Consider the following 20,823-nt stretch of genomic DNA (forward strand, 5'->3'; position numbering starts at 1 on the left):
CTTCCCTTTAGAGCAGGAGTGCTGTGATCCCCATATAGCCACCCGCCGCCCCAGTTACAGAGGGCTAGCGGGGTATAAGTCACATTTAAGAGGTTTCGCAGATGTTGAAAAGGACCCTTTGCAGCAGAGAGCACCAAGTTGTGGTGCAAAGGAAGTCCGCACAGCAGGCTGGAGTTCCCAGAGGTTTTATTATTGGGGTAGAAAAGTTGCAGGCCTTTACAACGGAAGACAAACATACAGGCTGACGCAGTATTCGCGTGGGAAAAACGGGTGCTCATGATTGAGCGCCGTCATCCTTCACACGCGCATATCCACCTCCCCTGGGTGTGTGATGCAGTAGGAAAATGAGCCGCTACGTTAAAAAGGGGGCTCAGACACAGGTTAGGAAAACGGACGCTTGTAAATTGAGCGTCCGTTTTCCTAACCTGACCGCCATCAAGACTTTATTTTTATTTTTCACGTTGCTTCCTTCTGTGGTTCCTCTGACTTAATATCGCCACAATGTTAAGTCGGAGGAACCACAGGAAACCAGTATTTTCTGCTTTTTTCGTTCAGCTTTTGGTGCTCCACAAAACGTAACACCAGCTCCGGGTCTGGTGTTAATTTTTGAGGGTTAAAATGTGTGCATTGGGTGCATGGTTATTTTTTACGTCAGTGGGTTTTAGCTAATAGCCTCAACAACATGGCATTTTACATGTGATGAGAGCTATTAGCCATGCCCTGGCTTGGAGGTGCATTCTGGATGCACAGATCTCCTTATTGCATCAGGGGTTATGAAGGCACGTCCATCCGCGGGTTAACCTGTGTGCTATCCTGAGCACACGGTATTGCATCGGCCTGACATTCTATAAAGAGCCACTGTTTTTATTCTTACTGAATAGCCATTTTCTCTCCCCCTCTTACTGAGAATTCTGAATTCACTCTGCAAGGTCCGAGGGGAAATCCATTAGTTCAGGGCAGACAAGAACATAAGAAATTCCATACTGGGTCAGTTCAAGGGTCCATCAAGCTCAGCATCCTGTTTCCAAAAGAGGCCAATCCAGGCAACAAGTACCTGGCAAGTACCCAAACACTAAGTAGATCTCACACTACTGATGCCAGTAATAGCAGTGGCTATTCCCTAAGTCAACTTGGATTTCTCTTCCAAGAACTTATCCAAATCTTTTTTAAACCCAACTACACTAACTGCACTAACTATATCCCCTGGCAACAAATTCCAGAGTTTAATTGTGCATAGAGTGAAAAAGAATTTTCTACGATTAGTCTTAAATGAACTACTTGCAAACTTCATGGAGTGCCCCCTAGTCCTTCTATTATCCGAAAGTGTAAATAACCGAGTCACATCTACTCGTTCAAGACCTCTCATGATCTTAAAGAACTCTATCATATCCCCCCTCAGCCGTCTCTTCTCCAAGCTGAAAAGTCCTAACCTCTTTAGTCTTTCCTCATAGGGGAGTTGTTCCATTCCCCTTATCATTTTGGTTGCCCTTCTCTGTACCTTCTCCATCGCAACTATATCTTTTTGGAGATGCGGCGACCAGAATTGTACACAGTATTCAAGGTGCGGTCTCACCATGGAGTGATACAGAGGCATTAGGACATTTTCCGTTCTAGTAACCATTCCCTTCCTAGTAATTCCCAACCTTCTGTTTGCTTTTTTGATCGCCACAGCACACTGAGCCGACGATTTCAATGTCTTATCCACAAGACTCAGTCTGTGCCTGCCCACCTGGACTGATGCAGAAGTGCTGGTCACCTCTGTCCCACAGGGCACTGACACCTCAGGAATGCCAGTTTCCATCCGAGAGTCCTACTGGGCAGACGGGGGGTTTCCCTCAGGCATCCTTTTCCCTGGTGGTTCTCGTCCCTTCAGGAGAGGATGACCCTGGCCTGGAAACCCTCCCCCGACTGAAACCGCCTTCCAGCGGGCGTGGACCGGACCATGGAGAACAGCTTGAAGTCCCAGACCAAGTTCCTACCGTACTGGAACTAAACCGCCTGGCATTCACTGCTGCCCAAGAGGCTAAGCTGCCAAAATGTCTCTGAAACTGCCAAGATTTTAAAAAATGTCTTACAAGTAGAGGTAATCGAGTCAGCTCGCAATACCTCTGCACTGCTATTGCATAATACCGGCCCGCTGAGAAGGTTCGGTGGGGAATGCTGAATCCATCCGAATCCCCGCTCCGTGGCTCTGGATCGAACGGTCCGGTCCGGTCCAGTCCCGCAGCACAGCTTGGGGCTGAGGAGAAGGGCAGGGATTCGCTTCCTCTCCTCCGCCTCCCTGCATCGGATTGGACTCCAGCCCTGGGAGGGACCCGGGACCGGGACCGGAAGGAGCGGGCGGGCCAGTGGCGAGGGCGCTCCCTTCTCAGGAAGCAGCGGGCTGGCTGGCATTCCCACGTGCGCCCTCATTACACGGGGACGCCCGAGCGGCCGCTTCCCTCCATGAAGAGCGCGGCGCTGCTCCTCTGGGCGCTCTGCTTCTGGCTGGGTAAGTACCTGCCGCGTCTTCTTCGCGCAGCGCGAAAGAGAGGAGGAAAAAATCGACCCCCGCCCAACCGAGAGGAATGGGGGCTACCGAAGGCTGCTAAAGGATGGATTTAATTGGGAAACGAGGCATCTGAAAGTCGCTGCTGCAGCTGCTCTCCAGATCCTCGTCTGAGAGGACCAGAGGGCTGCCCTGCGCCCAATAAACGGGGGCACCGCTTCACTGATCCCTCTCCAGGGCTTGGCGCTGAGGTCTGCACCCTCTGCCCGAGCTCTGCTCCCCCTGCGCCTCTCCCTCCTGCCTGCGCTTTCTCAGTCTCCCTGTGAGCTCTGCTCCCCCTGCGCCTCTCCCTCCTGCCTGCGCTTTCTCAGTCTCCCTGTGAGCTCTGCTCCCCCTGCGCCTCTCCCTCCTGCCTGCGCTTTCTCAGTCTCCCTGTGAGCTCTGCTCCCCCTGCGCCTCTCCCTCCTGCCTGCGCTTTCTCAGTCTCCCTGTGAGCTCTGCTCCCCCTGCGCCTCTCCCTCCTGCCTGCGCTTTCTCAGTCTCCCTGTGAGCTCTGCGCCTCCTGCGTCTCCCCCTCTCCTGCCTGCGCATCCTCGGTCTTCCTGTGAGCTCTGCTCCCCCTCTCCTGCCTGCGCATCCTCGGTCTTCCTGTGAGCTCTGCTCCCCCTCTCCTGCCTGCGCATCCTCGGTCTTCCTGTGAGCTCTGCTCCCCCTCTCCTGCCTGCGCTTCCTCAGTCTCCCTGTGAGCTCTGCTCTCCCTGGTCTCTCTCTCTCCTGCCTGCGCTTCCTCAGACTCCCTGTGAGCTCTGCTCCCCCTCTCCTGCCTGCGCTTTCTCAGTCTCCCTGTGAGCTCTGCTCCCCCTCTCCTGCCTGCGCTTCCTCAGTCTCTCTGTGAGCTCTGCTCCCCCTGCGTCTCTCTCTCCTGCCTGCGCGTTCTCAGTCTCCCTGTGAGCTCTGCTCCCCCTCTCCTGCCTGCGCGTCCTCAGTCTCCCTGTGAGCTCTGCGCCCCCTGCGTCTCTCTCTCCTGCCTGCGTTTCCTCGGTCTCCCTGTGAGCTCTACTCCCCCTCTCCTGCCTGCGCGTCCTCGGTCTCCCTGTGAGCTCTGCGCCCCCTGCGTCTCTCTCTCCTGCCTGCGTTTCCTCGGTCTCCCTGTGAGCTCTACTCCCCCTCTCCTGCCTGCGCGTCCTCAGTCTCCCTGTGAGCTCTGCGCCCCCTGCGTCTCTCTCTCCTGCCTGCGCGTCCTCGGTCTTCCTGTGAGCTCTACTCCCCCTCTCCTGCCTGCGCGTCCTCGGTCTTCCTGTGAGCTCTGCTCCCCCTCTCCTGCCTGCGCTTTCTCAGTCTCCCTGTGAGCTCTGCTCTCCCTGGTCTCTCTCTCTCCTGCCTGCGCTTCCTCAGTCTCCCTGTGAGCTCTGCTCCCCCTCTCCTGCCTGCGCTTTCTCAGTCTCCCTGTGAGCTCTGCTCCCCCTCTCCTGCCTGCGCTTCCTCAGTCTCCCTGTGAGCTCTGCATCTGTCGTCTGCTGCCCGAGTTGATACCAGAAATGTCAGCAGTTGTGTTTTCATGTTTCATCACATTACCCTAATTCCTCGTCATCCCGTCCTTCACCACCAGCTCAAGTTTATCCTGATGCAGGGACTTGTGGGTTCCAAAGTTGTGATGTGCATGGAAAAAAACTTTTCTTTTGATTCGGTTTTTCGTTTTGTTTTATATTTCGCTTTTTTTTTTTTATTTAGCTCTGGCTAAAACAAAAGAAACAAAGCATTTTGTTGTCTTTTTGTGTTGTTTTGGATAGGAAGTGACACAAAATAAAATAAGAGCGTCATTATTTCCTTGTCGTTTTAAAATGACAGCAGATCCCTGCTCCCGAGTGACAGTTTTGGATATTCTGCTGAGTGCAATTGGCGGTTTCACAAGCCTCAAAGAATCTGTGCCGTTTTGTTTACCTGAGATTGTGTGCAGTGCGGATTTGCATCTTGAAACCATTGCCCTCGTCTTTGTGTCTGTTTATTATGTACTAATCAGTTTTGTTGATTGATTTGATTGTATTTGTGCATGGCTTTGGGCAATCCAAACTGGATGAAGGAAATGGTACAGAAATGTTTTGAAATAAAGAAATCCAGGTCAAATTGGTGAAAAAAATGAGAAGTAACTAACTTTAAAGGGGTTTAAAATTCAAACATAATATAAAATCGAGATAAGTCACTGGAAGATCATCTGGATAGATGCACATTTTAAAGCTATTGGTAATGTGTGTACAGGAGATGAATTTGGTGTATTAATGAAGTGTGGAAAACAACCCTCTACGATAAATGGTAAAATCTCTGTGCCAAAGAGCCTATAATCTTAGTCTTATAAACAGAGTGGTCATGTGACGGGCTCAAGGTCACACTCTGGGTGGTGACATTAGAGAAGAACTGGATGGGGCTCCAGGAGGTCCCTATTGAAAGCCTTGCTGGCTAACAGGCCGATACAGTACAGTGCGCTCCGACGAGGGGCCGGTGTCCGATCTCCTGCGGACTTTACTGTATCGGCCTGTAAGTAAGTTAGCCAGGATATTCAGTGGTGCGTTGAGATAGCCGGATACATTTATCCAGCTAACTTTAGACCCTGCTCAATAGCAGTTCTGAGTTATCCAGCTAAGTTAGCTTGATAAGTAATTCATCCCAGTTGTGCCCCCATCCTGCCCACCACTTAGTGGGCTGACTAGTGGAGAGAGGCAAGCAGTGGAGTGCCTCAGGAACATGTACTTGGACCTGTGCATTTTATTATTATTATTTTTATTTTTCAAATTTTTAACATCTGTCACATAGATAAAAATCACACACATGTCTCACAAAGAACAAAGCAAAATTGGAATAGCAGTAAGATCATCAAAACCATATAATGCCTAGCTAATTACAGTCTGCAGATGTACACCTTACAGATGAATTATCTATTCTCCAGTTTTATCCCTGAGAGATGTTTCCAGATGAAAAGGATCAGTAAATACAAATTCAAACACGTACATGGAAATCTCCTATTGATAATACCCATTGTCTCATCAGGAAAAACCTTTTCCTCCACCACTGTAAAATAGCAGACATCGGGGTATTTTCTGATCACAAAACAGGAAATGTTTTATTCAGGCAATATTTCTGGAAGACCATTTCTTTATCCTTCTCTGCACAGGAGGACACTAGGAGAGTAGCTCTTAAAGGGATGTCATCTAACGAGGACGCAAGAAAAAGAGACAAATCCGAACTGTTAGGCGTGAATAGATCCAGCCTCTCTTCCTCCATGTTAGTGACCTTCTTCTTACTGGGAATGTACTCAGTCTGGGACACGGCTGGAAACTCTTCCTCAGATATACTCAGAATATCTCCAAGATATTTTCATAAACATCTCATAATAATTTGATAACCTCACTCATCGTATTCCTTTCCAGATCATTTATTTATATATATATATATTGAAAAGCACCGGTCCAAGTACAGATCCCTGAGGCACTCCACTGTCTACCCTTTTCCACTGAGAAAATTGACCATTTAATCCTACTCTCTGTTTCCTGTCTTTTAGCCAGTTTGTAATCCACAAAAGGACATCGCCTCCTATCCCATGACTTTTTAGTTTTCTTAGAAGCCTCTTATGAGGGACTTTGTCAAACGCCTTATGAAAATCCAAATACACTACATCTACTGGTTCACCTTTATCCACATGTTTATTAACCCCTTCACAAAAATGAAGCGGATTTGTGAGGCAAGACTTCTCTTGGGTAAATCCATGTTGACTGTGTTCCATTAAATCATGTCTTTCTATATGTTCTGTGATTTTGATCTTGAGAATAGTTTCCACTATTTTTCCCGGCACTGAAGTCAGGCTCACTGGTCTATAGTTACCCGGATCACCCCTGGAGCCTTTTTTTAAATATTGGGGTTACATTGGCCACCCTCCAGCCTTCAGGTACAATGGATGATTTTAAAGATAGGTTACAAATTTTAACTAATAGATCAGAAATTTCATTTGAGTTCCTTCAGTACCCTAGGATGCATACCATCCGGTCCAGGTGATTTGCTACTCTTTATTTTGTCAATCTGGCCTACTACAGCTTCATAGTGATTTCGTTCAGTTCTTCTGACTCAACACCCCTGAAAACCATCTCCGGAACTGGTATCTCCCCAATATCCTCATTAATAAACACGGAAGCAAAGAATTCATTTAGTCTTTCTGTGATGACCTTATCTTCCCTAAGAACCCCTTTAACCCCTCGGAACCAACAAGATGGCAACTCGTCCCTCCACGAGGCTTACTGCACCATCGTCCTCTGTCTGGTAAGCCCCCCGGACTAGTGTTTTAATATATTTATAAATGATCTGGAAAGGGGATCAACAGGTGAGGTAATCAGATTTGAGATGGCGCAAAATTATTCAGAGTAGTTAAATCACAAGCGGATTGTGATAAATTGCTGGAGGGCCTGCAATTATCACAAGTTCCTGGAGGAAAAAGTCCATTAACATTTAAGGGAGAGTTGCAGAAATCCACTGCTTATTCTTGGGATAAGGCGCTTGGAATCTCTCTACCCCCTGGAATCCTGCCAGGTACTTGTGACCAGGCTTGGCCACTGTTGGAAACAGGATATTGGGCTTGATAGACCTTTGGTCTGACCCAGTATGGTAAGCCATATGACCTTGTGAGACTGAAAATTTGGGCATCCAAATGGCAGATGAAATTTAATGTGGACAAATGCAAGGTGATGCACATGGGAGAAAAATAACCCATGCTGTAGTTACATGATGTTAGGTTCCATATTAGGAGCTACCACCCAGGAAAAAGAACTAGGTGTTTTAGTGTATATTTCATTAAAATCATCGGCTCAGTGTGCTGCAGCAGTCAAAAAAAGCAAACAATGTTAGGAATTATTAGGACGGGAATGGTTAATAAAATAGAAAATGTCATAATGTCTCTATCGCTGCATGGTGAGACCGCACCTTGAATACTGTGAACAATTCTGGTCACCACATCTCAAATAAAATATAGTTGCACTGGAGAAGGTAAAGAGAAGGGCGAACAAAATGATAAAGGGGGTGGAACAGCTCCCCAATGAGGAAAGGCTGAAGAGGTTAGGGCTGTTCGGTTTGAAGAAGAGACAGGGGAGGTGGGGGGGGTATGATAGAGGTTTATAAAAGCATGAGAGGACTAGAATGAGTAAATTTGAATCGATTATTTACTCTTTCAGATAATACAAGGACTAGGGAGCACTCCATGAAGTTAGCAAGTAGCACATTTAAAACAAATTGGAGAAAATTCTTTTCACTCAATGCACAATTAAACTCTGTAATTCATTGCTAGAGGATGTGGTAAAGGCAGGTAGCGAAGCAGGGTTCAAAAAGAGTTTGGATACATTTTAGAACGGGCCCGGCCGCACGCGTAACCCCAGTTACATGCCGAAGTGTTGGGCCCTGCAAAAGGTGTGTGCCGGGAGGCGTTGTGTGGGCAGGGAGAGGCGGGGCAGAAGTGGGCCAGGACAGCGCCAGCAGCTGGAGATTATTTCTGCTCCCAGGGAGCAGTAAGTATTAAAATAAAAAATTTAGGGATAGGTAGGGGGAGGAGAGGGGAAGAGGTAGTAAGGTTAGGGATAGGAAAGTTTCTTCCCAGTCCGTTTCTTAATTGGAGTGGACTGGGGGAGGCCCGATTGCATCACCGCGCTTATTTTCCTAATAACCCCCCCCCCCCACCCCGTGCACGGAGCAGGCCACCTGCCCGCACACGAAAATCTGGTGCACATATGCACGGGACCTGTATTTCTTTTTTAACATGTGTGTGCCGACGAGCGCATGTTATAAAACTGGCGTGTCCATGTGTGCATGCGTGCTCCTTTTGAAATCGACCTCTTAATTTTGGTTCCATTTCGACTGCCTGTAGTCTAATACCCTTCCCAGTCTTCCCTGTCCCCAGCCGTAAGACTTCTGTCTATTGGTGTTCAAAACCAAGTTACTACCTTTTTTTTACAACCACCAATTTATACGGGACAAGGTTTGCTCCAGATCAGAGCAGGAAGGGGCCAGGATCTGGGTGTTGTCAGAGTGAATATATTTATTTATTTATTTTTTACTATACCGGCTTTCATGACCGGAATCACATCAAACCGGTTTACATTTAACAAATTGTGCAAGGTAAAGAGAACTCAAACCACAGTAACAAGAGCATGGTTAGGAGAGTGAAACAGTTACAATATAACAGGGAAGTAAATAACTGGGATCAGGAAAAGAGAAGGGGGGAAGTTAACTGACAGCAAAATATTTACAGGGTAGCAAAAACGATTCCAATATAATAAAGTTTGAATAGCAAATGACATTAATAACACGGTAATGGAAATGACGGAGAAGTGAGTGGTTTCTTATTTAAATCCATTTTTTGATAAAGTGTTTGTGATGTTGGGTGAGGATCTCAATCGAGGCCTGGAAAGGCTTTTTTAAAAAGCCAAGTTTTCAGCCTTTTCCTGAACGTTAGTAGGCAGGGTTCCTGTCTCAGGTCAGCTGGGATGGAGTTCCATAAAGGTGGACCTGCTGTTGAGAATGCTCTGACACTGAGAGATTTGTGTTGGTAAGTTTTGGCGTGTGGTACCTGAAGCGATTCTTTGTAAGATTCCCTGATGGGTCTGCTTTATGCTTTAAAGCCTGCTTCCCGCACTGTGCTCCCTATCTGCCACATAAAGATGTTAAACAGCGGTGGAGAAATTAGAAGAGGGTTTCCAAAACTTACCTCTTTCCTACTAGAGGTTGTACCCCGAAACACCACCCTCTGTCTTTTCCCTTGCAAAAAAAAAAACGTTTAAGCCATTTAATCACCAAATTTCTCAATCCCAAAAACTCGCATCCTTGTACCAGAAGAAAAGCACTCGACAGATCTGATAGTATCAAAAGTGCATTTTCTCCCCATCTAACCTAGGCAACGCATCCTCTATCAATGAGAGCATCAAGGTCGCTGTACTACAGGCCTTGCTAAAGCCGCCTTCTGCGGGATCCAATATATCGGCATTTTCCAGATCAGTAGAAATTTGTTCAGTAACCACTTTTTCCATCACCCTGGCCACAACTGGTAAACTTGATATCGGGCAATAGTTACTGCACAGTTTTGGATCCAGTTTTCATGTTTCGTTTGGGCTGAAATAATGGCAGTCTTCCATACTTGAGGGAATTAATCAGACTCAGCAGATAACGTAGCACCTTATCTGAGCAGCCTTTAGTTAACCCTGCTGGGCAAGGATCACGTAGATAGCTGGATGGCCTGATAGCAGCCAGGATCTGTTTCGGTGCATAGCCAGCTAAATCTGGTGCCGTTCTGAAGCCTGCTCCCGGGCACTGGAGTTCTGCTCTGCTCAGGATGGTAGGGTCTGCAAAACCACATGACATTTCAGGTTCATTTGCGCAAGACCATTCCTACCTGAAGGAGCGTGGCGTGAAGGGTTTTTCAACACGCATGAGAGTCGGCGGACTTTGAACCGGGCTGGGCCTCTTGTAAACCTCTGGCTGGCACGATATTAGATCGGCGTCTGTGTGGATGACTTCCCTCTGCAAACACGGGGGTGGGCAGCTCTGCAAATTCTCACAGTTCACACGCTCCCTCCCTTCTAATAGCAAAAGACTGGGCAACCTAAGGGGCCGATGTAACAAAACCCGCACTAAAATTGGAGTTCCATTTTAGAGTTGGTGGTAAAGACCAGAGGCCACAATAAAGCTCTGGAATTTGTTGCCAGAGGATGTGGTTAGTGCAGTTAGTGTAGCTGGGTTCAAAAAAGGTTTGGATAAGTTCTTGGAGGAGAAGTCCATTAACGGCTATTAATCAAGTTTACTTAGGGAATAACCTCTGCTATTACTGGCATCAGTAGCCTGGGATCTTCTTGGTGTTTGAGTAATTGCCAGTTTCTTGTGGCCTGGTTTGGCCACTGTTGGAAACAGGATGCTGGGCTTGATGGACTCTTGATCTGACCCAGCATGGCAAGTTCTTATGATTTAGCAAGTTAATGGCATGCAATTGCTCCTTGAGAAAAAAAAAGTGTGCTAAAAGTTAAATGTAATTAACCCTTTCTTTGTGGCTCTTGGATACCTACTGTGTTCATATTACACTCAGCAATGACTTTTCCACTGCTATCCATTCAGGCTGCCGTGCAGCACTCCACATAGCGCGAACCTGGAAATTAAAAATGAAATATTTTATGGCCTGTGACTCACTGGCTCCCTGAGGGAGACACCGAGCTCCGCTTGCTTCTTCCCATGCTGGTTGTTTCCAGCTGAAAATCACACAGTTAAAAGTGCAAGCTCATTATTCTATAGCACTGTTTGAAACTTCAAGCCATAAGCGCTATTTTCCCAGATCTTTTGCGCCATTAAGCAGAGTAATGAGTGGGGACAAATATTATTTTGCTGACAAGCGTTTGACCTGAAGGCTCTATCGCCATCTGGACTTAACAAAAGAAAAGTGGAAACCAGGCTTTGCTTTATTTTCTCCAGTTGAAATCTGCATTAACGGCAGTGCGTGTATTGGATAAGCTAAGCTTCCTCTGTGTGCTGAGATGGGATTAGGTCATCCCGAGTACATTTCCTACACTTCCCTATTGATGGAGAACCTTTATTTCTAAGGGGCTGAAATGCCAGCCGTTGATTGGAAGCCGCTCAGGTGGGTGGCGAGTGAACATCCTAAGGTGCTGGGTGGCGAGTGTTGCTTTCGCCTTCAAACTAACCTGTTTTTTTTGCTTCTTTTCCTAGGACACGCCAGTGCTGACTGTCTGCCCCAGGTGAAGAATGTGACATTCAGGTCGCTGAACTTCGTGCACGTTCTGCACTGGGAAGCTGTGTCTCAGGCCACAGCCTACAGCGTCCAGTATAAAAAGTAAATGCCTCTCCCGAGTTGCTTGCGGCAGTTTGCAGGGGCTGCAGTGCCCACGCTGCTCCTGGAGAAAATCGGGTATTTTTGCAGGTTGCAATTGCCTTTTGTTGTTGCACCAATGCAGAAATTCTCCCAAGAGGTAGTGGTGAGAGACTTAAGCTGTATCTCCCCCACTCCCATGGGAAAACGATAGAGAGATCTCATGGTGGGGATAATTAATTTTAAAGATGGAATTGTACATGTAGCATATTATAGCAATTTTCAAAAGCCATTTACCCCCATTAAGAGCATTTATAAGGTAAAATCTATTGACAATTCAATGGAACATATTGTAGCAATTTTCAAAAGCCCATTTACTTTGTATAAAGTGCACTTACATGTGTAAAACCCAGTTTTAAGTTTGTAAATGCTCTTGAAAATCAGGCCCAAGGATTGTGGTAGGGATTTGAGTGGTCTGTGTTTTCCCGCAAGGATTCACAGTACGTTGATCCTTTCTCTCTGCTTAGCCATACTATAAAACTGAGTTAATATGGAGGGAGCCATTTTGTTTATTGGTGATGTCATCAGTGCACAACACTGTGTTTCACTGTTGTTTAAGCTCCTTGGCAACGGTAGTGCTTTATTAATCCCTGTTGATTGTAACTTTGACTCATTCCTACCTACTGTTTATCTTTCGTTTACTTGAATAGTTACCCCAGTTTTTTATTCTTGTTAATTGTAAACCGATCCGATATGGTTATTTACTATGAAGGTCGGTATATAAAACTGTTAAATAAATAAATTAATTAATTAATCTTCTGGCTCATGTTCTCCCCTCGAACTGTAAACAAGTCCTTCACAGACATACACAAAATTGAAATAGTAAAACTTTTGCTTTCCTGAATGCATCTAATGACCACCTTGAGTAGAGAGCGCTCTGGTGAGCAGCATCTGGCCAGTCCTTCAAGAAGATTCTAGCATTTTGTCTATATGGTGAATATTCTTGACAAATGTGCTCCACCGTGACTTTCCTCAGGCAAATATGCACCTTGCAGCTCGAATTTCCCTTGTGTGCTTTAGGTATGGTGAGAGCAAATGGGTCCTTAAGAATGACTGCCAGAACATCACCAAGATGTTCTGTAACCTCACGTCCGAGCTGGATGACCTGAGTGAGCAGTACATCGCCAGGGTGACAGCAGTGACGCAGGACTGCGCATCGGGATGGGTCGATACCAAGAGGTTCTCCCCCAAGGAAAGTGAGTATTGCTGCCCCTCAGCCACGCTGGCAAAGCCCCTCCTACGGAGTTGCCATGGAGCTCTGGCTTGCCAGGGAGGCTACCAAGCTGTCCGGGGGCCCAGACAGCCGCCTCTAGCCAACTAGGGCGGGATCCGCGGTCAATCTGTCTCCCTCTTGGCCAACTCTCAGAACTGTCTGAGACCCCTGGAGGAGGCCCGTGTGATGTGCGCATCTGTAATTCTTTTCCAGACCGACTTTAAACCTCCGTCCTGCGTTTCTTATGAAAGTAGTTCATTGTAGTGCCGGCACTCGTGACCTAAAACCTTGCACTGCGTTTGCATTATAGGTTGCTGTGTCCCTGCACATGGGGGGCGGGGGCCCGCTGCATCTCACGATGTCTTGCTTTCGTTACAGCTGTCTTTGGACGTCCTGCATTAAGTTATGTGGCTGGTGTTCGATCTGTAAAGTTTCTAATTCAGCCTACCTACATTCCTTTAAGAAGTAAGACGGACGGGCATCAGCTGACAGTGGAAAGCATTTACGGTTACGATCTCCTCTACCATTTGACTGTATCCAAGTTGAGGACTCACAAGCAGGTAAGAGATGCTACTTTTATTTACCACCGCAGACGACTGGAAATTTCAATGAATATGCAGAATGGACAGCAGGCTCTGTCTTGAATATTTTTTTGTTTTGTTTTTAACCCATTGTTTCGCATGTGGTAAAATCCTCTTGAAAGTAGATCCTTCGTTCCCTTTAGTTCTTCTCCAATTCCTGATCTGCCTGGAGAGGGCGCTCCAGAGCACAGGTTCTCCATTGAGAACAGTCTCTCTTCCCTATGAAGTCGGCGCAAGGGTGGGATGGATTCAGTTCCTCATCTCCACGCCCTTGAGAAGGTTGGGTGGACTTGTATTACTTTCCTATAGTAAAACCCACCAAAGGTGTGCGGTCATCTTTAAAATTACAGAGAAATAATTATAAAAAATAATCACATAAGTAGAAAATAAACCCACTCCAACAGCTACTTACTAAATCTATTTCAATCGGAAGCAAAGAAAAAAAAAACTTTTCATGATTGGCAATCCTATAGAGAACCAATGCGCCGCTAAGAAACGCCTTTTATCATCTGAGGCACTGGAGTACGATCGACAGCCTGGATCGCCAGCACTGAAAACCTGTGGAAGCACACGGTCGATTCCCCAGGACAAAACCAGAGTCGCTTATCTTGACCACCCAACATAGATGAATGTACGAGTTATCCCCCAATGAAGTAAAGTGGTGCTTACCACCCTCTGAGGCGGAGGGACCCTCGAAACACACCGGGCGTTGGGGACCTGAGTGTCATCCGCTCTGAAGTTCCTGGAAAGCAGAATAAAAATGTAAAAGTAAATAAGTTATAGGTTGGCCAATGGTTGATAGCTTTATTTGCTTCTGACTGCGATATATGGTAAGGAGTTGTGGAGAAGGGAAAGAACGACCACGTTTGTCGTATCCCATCTGAAAGGACACGAAAAAAGCAATGAAGTGCTGTTTCGTTTTCTTGTCCTAGCATGCGTTTGAATGGCTTTAGCACGCACTAAAGCACCATTTATCGTGCACTAAAAAGACACAGAGGAAACGAAACAAATTGAAAGAGTTTTTTCCATTCATCCTCACAAAATAACACAAAACTAATTTAGCAACTAATTTAACAGCATTGGACGGCTCTCGAACCTCTTTCACATCTGTCCGATCTCTCCGATTCTTGCTTGCAGTGGACGATGACGAAGAAGGGGAAAGAAATTGACGTCGTCAGCTTAGAGCCGGACACCGACTACAACGGGACGGCTTTCTTTTCCATTCCAAAGACCGGGGAGAAGAGCAAGGAGCGGGCTTTTCTGGTGAGGACGCTGCCGGGTAAGTGGCCAGGATCTTCTCTGGTCTTCTGCACCTCCCGGGTTTGGGGCAGAAAATCAAGACACGGCGGGCATTTAATTTAAAACCCCCCAATAGCAGCAGCTTTGCTTTCTGATCCTGGACACGGTCCCTCAGCCACGTGCGTCCTGGCTGGGCTTGCTGGCGACGGGAACCGAGGTGGTTTTTTTAAGCTTCCCAACTTCCGATGCGCTTTCCTTTTTGTAATCCGCTCTCCGTTGTTTGTCCCCTGACAACTTTGCCTCTGCTGCCCTGGCCCTCAGAAGTTCCTGGGCTCTCTCGTTCCTACTGGATCCTCGGATGGAGGTGCGCGCTTGCTCTGTAGCTCGGCAGAACCCGCCAGCAGTACCGTTTTTGGGAAGGCAGACACAGCCGGGTGTAAAGCTAGAACCCGCCTGAGCTCGGGGAGAGACAGAATCACGGGTGGGGATAGAAATGAGCAAAGCGCCTGGCTGAACTCATTCCATTGCGCTCCGTCTCTCCCAGAGGTTTGGGGAGAAGCAGGGACGTGGCCGACCAGTGTCCTACGCTCCTGTCTACGGCTTCTGGTCAGTTGATGAGGCCAGAGGGCACCACTAAGGCATCCACTGCCACAGTTAGAAAATGTTTTCCTTCCTGCCCAGAGCATGTCGGCAGTGGAAAGGTTTCCTGTGCAGTAAGAGTAAACTGTAAAAAAAGAAAGTTTTCTGCATTTCTAAAAGGACCATATTAGGGGTTTTAATTGTTTCCCACCGTGATGCAGTGGCCCGTCCTGCTCAATACCTGTTAAACTCGCGTCGTCATGTGGTTTTGCTGAGGGGGGGGGAGGCTGGGGGAGGGATGAAAATGTCGTCGTCTCATGCTTTCCCCCTTTTTTTTATTTTCTTGCCCAGACACAACATGGCTGCAGCTCTTCCTGGGGGGACTTGCATTCTCCTTGGTGCTCCTGGTCTTAATTATATGCTACATGGGTTATAAATATGTACGGCATCAAGGGCCGCAGCCCAAATCCTTGGTGAGTGACTTCCGCATGCCAACAAACAATGTAAACCTGAGTGCTTGGAAAAGAAGCTTTTTTTTTTTCTTGCTGTCCTGCCCACCCAAATATTCAGGATATGACAGAAAGACCTGAGGACTCTGACAGGAGTTGGTGGGGTTGGGTGTTTCTTTTTTGGATCCATGTGTGTGCAGGCCCCTTTAATTCGGGGCGAAAGGTCCTGTTGGGTTGTTATGGCTGCTATAGCTGGGATGTAAATGATGCCCATTACCATGGAAACAAGGTGACATCAGTACCGGTCTAATTAACCCTCTCACAACTGCAGAGGTTCTTCCAGTCACCTCAGCAGAACTTCCAAGAGCATGTTCGGGTTTTTTAGCAACAGGAAAGGGTTGGAATTGAGTGGCACGTCTTGCTTTTTATTTATTTATTTATACATACATACAGTTTTATAGGTGGGGGTGGATGTTTCTTTTTTGGATCCATGTTTATCTATCGGTTCCACCATCTGACCTCTTAGACCTGTCAGCATCGCCTGAGACGTGGGAAGCTTGGCTGGCCAGTGCCAGAATAGATGAATATTACTGGTTGGCCTTTGTCTTGTGGTTTTGTTTTGGCCACCATGGATCCCTAGACGTCTTTGGACAGCTCGACTTCCATGGGTGCCATGACCACACCAGACTCCCTCGCGCTATTGAGCGATGATGATGATTTGCATAGAGGGCCTGAATTTTAAAGCCATTTTGGCACACAAGACCATGACTGTCCTGAATCGAGCGTGGCTTGGGCCATGTAACTTGGTTTTATGTGTAAGTTTGCATGAAATGGAGAGAGGCATTCTGGGGGGGGCAGAGTTGGATGTAACAGGCTCCAGTGGAGCAGGTGTGCGCACACATTTCCCAAGCAAACTTATGGCTCTACGTTTGCTTTGAGAAGTTGGGGTGAAGTTTGTGTGTGAAAGGAACCCGCAGGCGTCCCTTTACTGCAGACAGTTATGAAATTATCCTTGTGCTGTTTGTTCATGAGTTTGCAGGGGATTCCTGCTTTCTGTGCAGTACGAATCGTTGAGGAAAGTGGCATATCTGCCTCCTGGGTTGCATATTTCTGACACTCAAGGCTTTCCAAAGCCTGTCTTCATGAGCCGGGAACCAGTTGGCTTTTCAGGATATCCACAATGAATATGCATGAGATAAATCTACATATACTGGGTCTCCAGTGTAAGCAGCTACAGGTCATGCATAATAACACGATTTCTAGTCTCCTCATCTCCTTCCACCTCAAGAAATGCAGCGATTTAAATGGAACTAAAAGTCCACAGCTTTCTTTATTCTTCAATAAAACACAACGACATATTTACAAAGTGGTACCACCTCGCGCTACTCCTAATCGTAACAGCTTTGCTGCTGTGAGTAAGCCGGGCAAGTCTGAGCTTCTTGCTGGGCCACCTTGTATGTTATCGGACAACTCTGCCATGTTTGCTTTTCCGCCTACCCGAGGTCTCCAGTACCAGGCGAGGCAGCATCACCCTGGCTGCAGCCTTTCTACTGTGGTCACACACCTCCCGAAAAAGAGGGCTCCACCCTTCCTGGTGGGAGAGTACTGACCTCCCTCCCTCAAGAAAAGGTGCCGAACCTGCACGTTCCTACTTATTTCCGCCCCCTCACCACCACCACAGCTGTGACAAAATGACAGAAGTGCAGGTAATAAAACTGAACCACGACCATGTGCAAAATAAAACAGACATTTTTAAAATTTTACATTTTACAAATCAAACGGGTCAACGAGAAAGAGAAGCAAAGGCTTAACCTTTATGTGGGAGTAGGTGGGAAGGGTAGCGCCTGCTGCAAAGCTACACATCGCACCCTTACGTTCTGCCCGAGGGCTCATTTCTGTCCCCCCTTGGCTCTGAGATCTGCATCAGGAAATTTCCTGCCACAGCTGGGTTACCTCGGGCCAAGGAGAGCTGGATCCTGTGTTATTCAGGGGCTTCCCTACCCTTGCAGGCCGGGGACCTGGAGTTATTGTGACTCCGAAGGGCAGCTGAAGGAAGGAGTAATGCAGATGTTCTTATTGTTAGGCTGTTCACTGAGCCACAGGGCAATGATGTAACTTACCTCCGGTCACAAAGTAAGAAGAGTGGAATGCAGAAGTAGTCACCGCCCTTCAATAACAAATGAAGGAGTAGTGGGGGGAAAAAAAAAAGTTAACAGATCTAAAATAGCTACGTTCTGAGAGTAACTTTCAAAGGCGTTTTACCTTCCAAAACTCCCTGCGTGATGCGTGGGTAAACCTGCGCATCGAGCGGGGGAGGGAGGGGGTGTGCACTTAAGCACGTACTTCTGCATTTTCAGAAATCTGCGCCTACGTTTTCATGGGGAAAAAAAATTCTGCATGCACAGTAGCAGGTGAAATTGGCCGTGGGTAGTGTTGGTGGGATTGTTTGTTAAAAGGAAGGTGGGCGTCATGCACGTGTTTGAAAACGGGTGCAGGCTGTTACAAAATGACGCCCTAGAAGCTCGTAGCTATTTGGGATCCAGTTGTGCAATCGCATCCTCATAGGGCATGGAGCCTACTTCTAAGCATTTAACAAAACGTGTCCTGTGTAATTGAATGAGAAGCCACAAGATGCATAGGCGATTTGCTCAAGCAATAATTGCACATTGAGAAAGTCAGGAGGGGTCTGGGTGTTGATTTTTAACCAAAAGAGTAACCTGAAAAAGCACATTTTGTATTCTTTACACTGGATATTATGCTCCTTCAATACTCCTACTGTTTGTTAATCATTTTCAGTCTTAATACACAAACAAAACATTTAAATAACTACATTATTTTTACTCCATCTAAAAAAAACCAAAACAGGACTTCAATGGATTGACGTCATTCCAGCCAATGAACCCAGCGAAGGGACAACCGAGCCACTCGTGCATAAATGGCTTTTCCAGCCCCGGTCACTTCATCTCAGCAGCACTACCTCCAGGCCTCACCAGTGCACCCATGGTACCACAGCCACTGGCTGTGCCAGGAAATGCCTATAAATCGCAGACCGTACATCCTCAACCCACTTTCAAGCCATCAGATCCCAAAGATGAGTCTCCTGCGATGTATCGTTCTCAGTTTCAAGAGAAATATAGCCTGAAAGGAAGCTGCAAGACTTTGCGTTCAGCGTATGGCGTATGCGCAGAAGTGGCTAGCCCCGCCGGCCACCGCAGCTATCGGCCCAACCAGGGGCTTGCGGATACTTTAACTGATGGACTTAGCCTGGCCGAAGTGAATGCAGAGCAGTACCAACGTCAGACTCTGATTCTGCCAGATGGCTCCCCTGAGGGTCATCCATCTATGAACACTAAAAGGTTGGATGGTCTGCCCTACCAACAGCAGCGCCCCCAAGAACCCGGGTTCCCGTTCCACAGCGGCCGGCTGGTCCTGCCGCCCGAGAGGGAGAATGGGGAGCTGCACCTGCCTCTACTCATGTCTTTGCTGGTGGAAGGCATGGAGCAGAGCAGCCACCGGCCCCTGAAGGTGGAGGAGGACTGGCGCGCGGAGGGTGGGCTGGACGAACAGCTGCACTCGCTCACCGGCACTCGGGGCGAGCTCCTTGATGGGAGAGAGGGCGCCTTCTCAGATTCCTTGGCACAGCCTTTTCAGTACCAGAGCAGAGAGCCGCGGACTGTAACGGAGCAGCTGAGGGGCGCACAGAGCCATCCGCAGAGCGGAAAGAGCGAAGCTCTGCATTCGTACAGGCAGAGCAATCCCCCGAACGCGGAGCCGTTTTTCTGGAACTTGTATCTAAAGTTACATCGGGAGCAGTGATGAGTGATTTAGAGAAAGCAGAGTCCTGCACAGGAAGTATTAAATGATACTATTAGGAATTTCAGTGTTAATAATAATAATAATCCCTCATACCTACCTTTTTTAAATATCCCCCATTTGTTCCTTCCTATGGAAGTATTGTCTGTATCAGAACTTTCTGCTTAGAACATTTACCCTGCAGAAACTTCAAGAAAATTGCACATTATGAGCTGAAATTGTATTATTCTTGGTTTATGTGAACTAGTTGCTTTTCATGACAGCAAAATTGCTCTTGACCTTCAAGAACTTTTTAATTTAAATTTCTGAGCTAATTGTAGCTGAAGTAAAATGTACATCGCTTTTATATCTGCAGGTACTGTATAGGGGCTCACACCTTATCTTGTAGAATGGAGAGAGCTTGTTGACATGTAGTCGGGCCGATATAGTAAAGTCTGCGGGAGAGCGCCCGCGCCACTCTCCTGTGCGTGTGATTCAGTATTCAAATTAGGGTCAGCGGTAAAAGTAGGTAAAAAGAGGCGCTAGGGACACTAGCACATCCCTAGTGCCTCTTTTTGGACAGGCGACGCTCAGTTATGCCGGCGTCTGTTCTCAAACCCGCTGACAGCCACGGGTTTGGAAACCGGACGCCGGCAAAATTGAGCGTCCGGTTTTCAACCCGTGGGCCAACTTCACAATTTTTTTTTTTAACTTTTTGTAACTTTTGGGACCTCAGACTTAATATCGCCATGATATTAAGTCGGAGGGTGCACAGAAAAGCAGTTTTTACTGCTTTTCTGTGCACTTTCCCGGTGCCCGAAGAAATTAACGCCTACCTTTGGGTAGGCGCTAATTTCTGAAAGTAAAATGTGGGGCTTGGCTGCACATTTTCCTTTCTGAATTGTGTGGGAATACCTAATAGGGCCATCACCATGCATTTGCATGTTCCGGGCACTGTTAGGTTCCGGGGGGGTTGGATGCGCATCCAATCATGAGTTAACAGTGCGTGCCGCCGGAGCGCCCTGTACTGAATCGGCTTGTAATTTCATTCATTGCTTCATGCTAAATATTCAAGTCACGCACCAGTCACACTGGACAGATTATCTGCCAAAAGAGCCAAATCGATTAGACCACTCAGGTTGCTGATCTGGACCTTGCCCTGCGTAAATCCTGTCGCACCTGATAACAGAGCCCACCTCTGTGTGAGGCCTAAGCTCCATGTCCCCCTCTCAAACTGGGCTCTAATGACTCTGAGACCTTAAAATTCTTTCCCCTTCTTATTGTTTATGCCAAAATAATCCTCATGAGGCAGCCGTGACCTTCCCGATTTAGGCTGCTGCAATAGGCACGTAACACAGATAGGAGTGAATTTGCTTCATGGTCTTGGCTCTGGGAAAATAATATCTTAAATGTTTCATCCTGGCAGTAGGAAAATTCAGTGTTAGTCCAGCTCATGGACAGCCCAGCAAGAGGGGGTCTCACCCCGCAGAAAGTGTGGCCCCTTCCCTAGCTTCAGTATAAGGGGGTACAGGTGCTGGTGCAGATCCAGTCCCACGCGTGTTGGGGGGGAGAGGGGGGATAAA

At 47.3% G+C, this 20,823-nt stretch overlaps 1 protein-coding gene across 1 annotated transcript; it reads left to right on the plus strand.

Moving 5' to 3' along the window:
• Window positions 1-2,137: 2,137 nt before the first annotated feature.
• On the plus strand, window positions 2,138-19,724 carry IL22RA1 (interleukin 22 receptor subunit alpha 1). Its single transcript, XM_029571189.1, has 7 exons — window positions 2,138-2,491; window positions 11,228-11,351; window positions 12,408-12,583; window positions 12,979-13,160; window positions 14,319-14,460; window positions 15,351-15,472; window positions 18,314-19,724. Exons 1-7 carry the CDS (start codon window positions 2,158-2,160, stop codon window positions 19,262-19,264), a joined length of 2,031 nt encoding a protein of 676 aa, XP_029427049.1. The 5' UTR covers window positions 2,138-2,157; the 3' UTR covers window positions 19,265-19,724.
• Window positions 19,725-20,823: the final 1,099 nt, after the last annotated feature.

This window comes from Rhinatrema bivittatum, chromosome 11 (genome assembly GCF_901001135.1).
Source record: "Rhinatrema bivittatum chromosome 11, aRhiBiv1.1, whole genome shotgun sequence".
NCBI classification, from domain to species: Eukaryota; Metazoa; Chordata; class Amphibia; order Gymnophiona; family Rhinatrematidae; genus Rhinatrema; species Rhinatrema bivittatum.

Coding starts and splice junctions, on each gene's coding strand:
- IL22RA1 (XM_029571189.1), top strand. CDS start 2,158: ATGCTGAATCCATCCGAATCCCCGCTCCGTGGCTCTGGATCGAACGGT. Junction 2,492..11,227: donor GGCGCTCTGCTTCTGGCTGG/GTAAGTACCTGC, acceptor TTCTTTTCCTAG/GACACGCCAGTGCTGACTGT. Junction 13,161..14,318: donor AGTTGAGGACTCACAAGCAG/GTAAGAGATGCT, acceptor TCTTGCTTGCAG/TGGACGATGACGAAGAAGGG.